Here is a 6,458-nt window from a genome sequence, read left to right as displayed (position 1 = left end):
TAAATTTGTTGTATTAAGATAAAATAATAACCAAGTCAATTTTAATATGAGTCATGATTTTTTTCTTTTTATATATGAGCCACTAGTTGATTGAGCTCATGATTAAAAGGACTCGGTTAAAGTTAGAAGGCGCTAGATTAGTGCGAAGCCCGAGACGGAGGTCGGAAGGCATTGATGAGGGCGGGACAAAGATAAGTGCAAACAAATTTCTGGGTTGGAAAGCTTTTGAAAAAAGATAAATACATATAGCACATGACAAGTTCACGTCGAAAAATGAGAGAAAAGTTAAATAGTATATTTAAATACAAATTCATATGTTACTCGCGTTTATAAGATAGCACAAGTCCGTACTTTGAATATTAAGATGACGTTGTCCAATATTATGTTTACTTACTTGGGGAAGGGGAACATAGTTGCGTTTGAAAATTTCACAATTTGTTGACCTCACAAAAAGATGCCCCCATCTATTGGTAGGAGCCCTAATATTTTTTTACTGATCCAGATGAAACAAAAAAAAAATACAAAAAGATGAAAGAATAGATTAACAAATTAAAGGTTTGACCATGAAGAAAATTAGAGTGGAAGATGTGAAAGGTTTTCTTATCTCCTAGCTAATCACTGTTATTGGCTTGACATGGATGAAAAGAGTAGTGGTTAAGTGGACGAGAATCATTAATTCCATTGGTGCAGAAGTAAAAAGTACTGTATTAGCAACTTAATTTTAATCTAATAAGCTATTGTTCTTACTTGTTTTGACCATCTAAGCAATGGATCGGAATAGATCAAAGTATAAATTTCTAGACTAATTAATGGAATCAATCCAATAAAAACTAGTGATGTCTTTTTCTTTTCACCTCCCAATTGAACGTCAATTTTCACGTTCTAAGTATGGAATTAACTTAAGAAATACATTCTAGCTAGTTTTTCATGACTTTCTACTTCAACGGTGGCTTTAGTTTTGTCAGATATATACTCAAACCAAAGAGAAAAGGAATCTTTCTTTCTTCTCTAATTTATTAGTTTTATTTCGTTTTTCAGTTAACTATTCATTTGTGTGCAGTGTGCACTTGTTCACATTAAAGAATTGCGGTATGCTGAGAGCCTGCAGCGTAAAATTAGTCAAATTAATCCGCACTATATAAGAATTTCCAATTTGGTTGAGATTGTGACGTAGTTACTGTTGTAATAGTATTTTGGTTTTTTAATAATCTGCAAAACCATAACAGAACTTCATATCCATAAGGGTTCTAAAACCATGCAGCAAGCTTATGAATATTTTTTTTTTCCTTTTCTCTGTTAATCTTGTGTTCCACTAGAAGCAGAAGTGATGTGAATTATTCAAGATCGAAGTCGATTTGTTTTATAAAAAGAAGTATCAATCTGGATTGTTTCATGGAATTCAACCAATTATCTTGACTGTGGAATATCATTGACAAATAGGAATTCGGTTTATAAAAGAATTTCCTGTGCGAACTAAAAGGTATAGAAATTAGGTGTGATCTCTTATCGAAATGGAATGACTTTTCTTTTATCTATTTATTTATTATTTGACAGTAAATGTATTATATATTTTGAGCTTGGTAATCCCAACAATACATCTAGAACAATTACTGATTTGGGCAATAAAATGTCCTAATATGTACTTTCATATTCATAGTACTTAGAAAACTAAGATATTCAAACACTTGATGCCTTGAGTAAAAAAAAGAAGGTGCTCAATGTTGGAGGGTGGGGGAAAGGGGGATTTAAGCCGTGAACTTATTAATCCTTGCTTATTCAAAGCTTTCTCCAATTCCTCTATATTTTACTATTTGTGATGTCAATTTGTTACAATTAATAATTTTGAAAACCAAACAGAATTTGTTTTTGAAAACTTCTTTCATGAATGCTATGATACAACACGTCACATTAGGCAAAAGATTCCATTGTTCTTGGCATTGAGTAAACATTTTTAATTATTGTTGTAAAGGGTTTTTTAGGACAAGTTGCATCTACTACTTTGAAACCCCTTTTTTTATTCCTCTTTATTTTAGTTTTGCGTATATATAAATCCTGTTCCCTAACACTTGGAAATAGAGCTAACAAGCAACAAACTGTCTAAGACCTTCAGACAAAATCTCCAATTACATTCCCTCTAAGAAAATATGGAGTGTGAGAATTTTCAGCCAAGTTACATTAATCCATTTCTTGAATATAGCAACTTAGAAACCACATTTCCTTGGCAAATTCCTAGTATTAACCCTCAGTGTTCCATCCAAGATTTTGTGACTGTTGTTAGTGATGTTGACATACTAGACTATTTCCCAAATGGCTTTGATTTCATCGATGGAGATGTCGACTCCCCCCTTCAAAACTCTCAACAATTGTCCTTATTTTCAAGTCCACAACAAGTTGTTCGGGGAGATACTGAATCTTCGACAGAGGATCAAAAATTACGTGTGTGCAATCCCCGTCTCAAATTCCTTCAAGATCAGCTCATGGAGGAAACAAGTGTAACTGATCTTCTTCTCATGGGAGCTGAAGCTATTGAAGCTGGAAATGTTGATCCTGCTTCTATAATTATCTTGAGGCTAAATACAATCCTTTCTGATCAAGAAAACAAAGAAAATTCCCCTGTTGAAAGATTGGCTTTGTATTTCACACAAGGCTTGTTATGCAAGACTTTGAATAATTCACCTGAATTGTTGAATCAGAATCAATATCAACCATCGCCTTCAATGACCGCGTTTCAAATGCTTCAAGAAATCTCCCCTTACGTGAAATTCGCTCATTTCACCGCGAATCAAGCGATTCTTGAAGCCACACAAGGAAGCCAACAAGTTCATATATTGGATTTTGACATCATGGAAGGCATCCAATGGCCTCCATTGATGGTTGATTTGGTTGAAAGAGGGAATTTAAATTCTTCTCTAAGGATCACAGCAGTTGTTGGTGACAAGAATAATTCATTCCATGTACAAAAAACAGGCAAAAGACTTCAAGATTTTGCTGATTCTATCAATCTTCCTTTCATGTTTGATCAAGTTCTCTTGGAGGACTTAAAAAAAATTCAAGTGTTGGAGGGTCATAACAACTTAATAGCTAATGTTATGATCCACCAACTTCACATGCCACAAAGGGGAAATTCACTGGTCAAGACATTTTTCGATGGACTAAGAAGATTGTCCCCTAAAATTGTGGTCTTAGTTGAAGAAGAACTGTTCAACTTAACTAAAATCCCATCCATGTCTTTTGTTGAGTTCTTTTGTGAGGCTCTACACCATTACACAACAATATCTGATTCAATTCTTGAAGGGTTTGGTGGAGGATACAAGTTAGCATTAAGGGTCATTGAAAAAGAATTCTTAGGAGTTAGAATTTTGGACTCTTTAAGACAATTCCCTTGTGAGAGATTAGAAAGAGAAAAATGGAAAGAAGGGCTTTATTCTTTAAAAGGTTTTAGGCAAATTCCAATGAGTACAAGTAATTTGAGACAAGCTAAGCACTTGGTGAGTTTGTTTAGTGGAGGATATTGGGTGCAACATGAGGATTGGAAATTGGCTTTGTGCTGGAAATCAAGGCCTTTGACAAGTGCTTCCATTTGGGTTCCCACATCATCAAGTCCTAGTCCTTCAAGTTCAATATCTTTTTAACCTTTTTAATATAAATTTTGGATTATTAACTAGATTGGGTTTTAGTTAGTTTTGGAGCTTATTGAAATTTTACAATGTAAATATAGTGAAGTAGTTTCGGGAAGATTGAATTAATGAGATAGTATTTCTTGATTATCATTCTAAGTGGGTTGCTGTAGCTAGCAACTTGGGACTAACACAAGAATTACTAATACATTATGGCGTGTTTGGTACGAAGGAAAATGGATTTTTCCGTAAAATAAGTGAGTTTTTATTTATTTTGTAGTGCTTGGTAAATAAGTAGAAAACATTACCCCAAAAGCATATATATGTAATCTCTAGGCAAACACTATTGGGGTTGGCATGAGGGCCGGGGGTAGTGGGGACGTGGGCTATGTGGTTGGGGTGGGGTGGGGTGTGTTGGAGGATGGGTATTAAACGATTAGTGTGGTATACCACTTATGAAACTTGTTTTCTTATTTCTACTAGTGAAGTCATTTTTTCTCATTTTTAAAGAACTTGTTTTTTTAGAAAAAATATTTTCAAAAACTTTGACTAACCAAACATGAGAAATTGAAAGATATTTTCCTCCATACCCTTAATCATGTATGACAGTGAAGGAGGGTGTATTAATTGGGTCATCTGCACTTTTGTCTCTACTTTGTGTTGGTCTTTAATTTGTGTCTTTCAAATGGGTCGGTCTTTAATTTTTGTCCTTCAAAATCGAATGTCTAGAGGGCATTAGTTACGCATTATAATATTCAAAAGTTATGTCATTATGCTTCGCTAGACATAAGTTTGATTTGAAGGACAAAAATTAAAGACCAACCCATTTTGAGGACAAAAAGTAAAGACCAGTCCATTTGAAGAACAAACCGTGCAATTACTTCGTACAATTTTGCAAAGTTTGGAATTTGATAGGCTTAATTTGGGTTAGAATTGATGGGGCCTGGGGGTAGTTTATTCAAAATCATTTTTTTGCGTGGATTGCCCTTCTTTTGGGTGGTCGTTAAATTTTGCCTCTTGTATTCGTGGTATTTAAATTTTGCCCCTCATGTTTGTGGTCTTTGAGTTTTGCCCTTCACTTGGAAAGGTGGGCGAATACCTGAGGTTCTAGGTTGGAACCTCCTGCTCAGGCATAAAATAAAAAAATAATTTCGCAAGGCAAGGCTGGGGCATACACTTCTTGAGGAATAACTAAAGTTATGCCGGCCCCGGCATACTTATGCCTTATGGGGCAAACTTTTAGTTATGCCCCGTAAGGCAGAACTTTTCCTTAAGGCATAGTTTAGTTACGCCTTATGAGGTAGACTTTTGGTTTATGCCTCATAAAGCAAGAACTTTTCTTGAAGGCATAGATTTTGTCTTATAAGGCAAACTTTTAGTTATGCCTTAAGGAAAAGTTCCGCCTTATGGGCATACTTTTAGTTATGTCTTATGGGCACACTTTTAATCAAGGTATAACTAAAAGTTTACCTTGAAAAGTAAAAAAAAAATTAAAATAAAATAAAATATATATATATATATATATATATATATATATATATATATATATATATATATATGCCTCAAGACAAAGTCTGCCCCCTCTGGCAGATTTTAGTTAAAGCCGGAGAGGGCATAGCGAAATTCAAACTGGAACTTTTCCTTAAGGCATAACTAAAAGTTTACCTTGAAAAGTAATATATATATATATATATATATATGCCTCAAGGCAAAGTCTGCTAGAGGGGGCATAGCGAAATTCAAACTCTAGCTTGCGATTTTTTTTAAAATTTTTGACTGAGTGGGAGTTCGAACCTGGAACCTATAGGTTTTAGCCGAAGGGAAAATTTTAAAGACCATAAATATGAGGGGCAAAATTTAAAGACCACCCAAAAAGAAGGGCAATTCTGCGAATTGCCCATTTAAAATTTGGGCTGGACCACATGCCACTAGGATCCTCATCTTAGAGAAAGCTACTTCCAATTAGGGGTGTACAAAGCAAATCGACAAATCGCACCAAACCGATAAATCGAGTCAAATCAAGAAAAAAAAAAACCCGACTAGTGGTTTGGTTTGACTTGGTTTGGTGTTGAAAAAAAAACCGACCATAATTGGTTTGGTTTGATTTTAGCTAAAAAATGTCAAATCGAACCAAACCGACTCGACATTACGTGTATTCGATTTTTAAAATATTTTATACATAAAAATATTTATTTGTAATGTAATTTGTAAATATTTCATAAATATTTTCATAATTTTTTGTCTTTTATCATATTATTTTAAGCTTGAACTTAGAATTTTGAATGCCAATAAGTTTTATATCCCATCGATGTTAGTAACTCAAATAAAGTCCAAATCAAAATCAACTCAATACTAATGCTAACAAAAGAAATTCAATTCTAATACTAGGAATGACAGTAATGTTGAATATCTATTCTTTAGTTTTATATAATTGGTTTAGAGCGTAAAAATACATAGATTAATTTTTTTCTTTGTCATGTAATTAATACTTATTAGCCATACTTATTTTAGCATAACTTAGTATTTAGATTAAAGTCATTTTCTTTATGTCTTATTAATTAGCAATACTTATTTTAACCGATTTTATTATCTTTTTTGTTGAATATTTTAATACGATGTCATCACCCATCTCACATTTTGTGTTATTTTCTTAAGAAACACTTTAGTTATATAGTTGTATCTTACTAAGACTAAAGAAATATTTGAAGTAAAAGTCATATGTTTTGTATGAAGACTTTTTCGGAAAAAAATCGAAAAACCCGAAAAAACTAAATAACCCGAGAAACCCGAAGTTGAAAAACCAGAATTTTATTGGTTTGGTTTATAAATTTAAAAACCCGA

General features: G+C 33.3%; 1 protein-coding gene across 1 annotated transcript; it reads left to right on the top strand.

The window, feature by feature from the left end:
• The first annotated feature begins 2,144 nt into the window (after nt 1-2,144).
• LOC132612775 (protein NODULATION SIGNALING PATHWAY 2-like) lies at nt 2,145-3,727 on the top strand. The gene has a single exon (XM_060326865.1). The coding sequence runs from the start codon at nt 2,145-2,147 to the stop codon at nt 3,630-3,632; it is 1,488 nt and encodes a 495-aa protein (XP_060182848.1). The 3' UTR covers nt 3,633-3,727.
• Nucleotides 3,728-6,458: the final 2,731 nt, after the last annotated feature.

This window comes from Lycium barbarum, chromosome 10 (genome assembly GCF_019175385.1).
Source record: "Lycium barbarum isolate Lr01 chromosome 10, ASM1917538v2, whole genome shotgun sequence".
Lineage (NCBI taxonomy): Eukaryota > Viridiplantae > Streptophyta > Magnoliopsida > Solanales > Solanaceae > Lycium > Lycium barbarum.
The sequence above is the reverse complement of the archived record's forward strand: the minus strand, read 5'-3'. Positions and strand labels throughout refer to the sequence as shown.

Coding starts and splice junctions, on each gene's coding strand:
- LOC132612775 (XM_060326865.1), top strand. CDS start 2,145: ATGGAGTGTGAGAATTTTCAGCCAAGTTACATTAATCCATTTCTTGAA.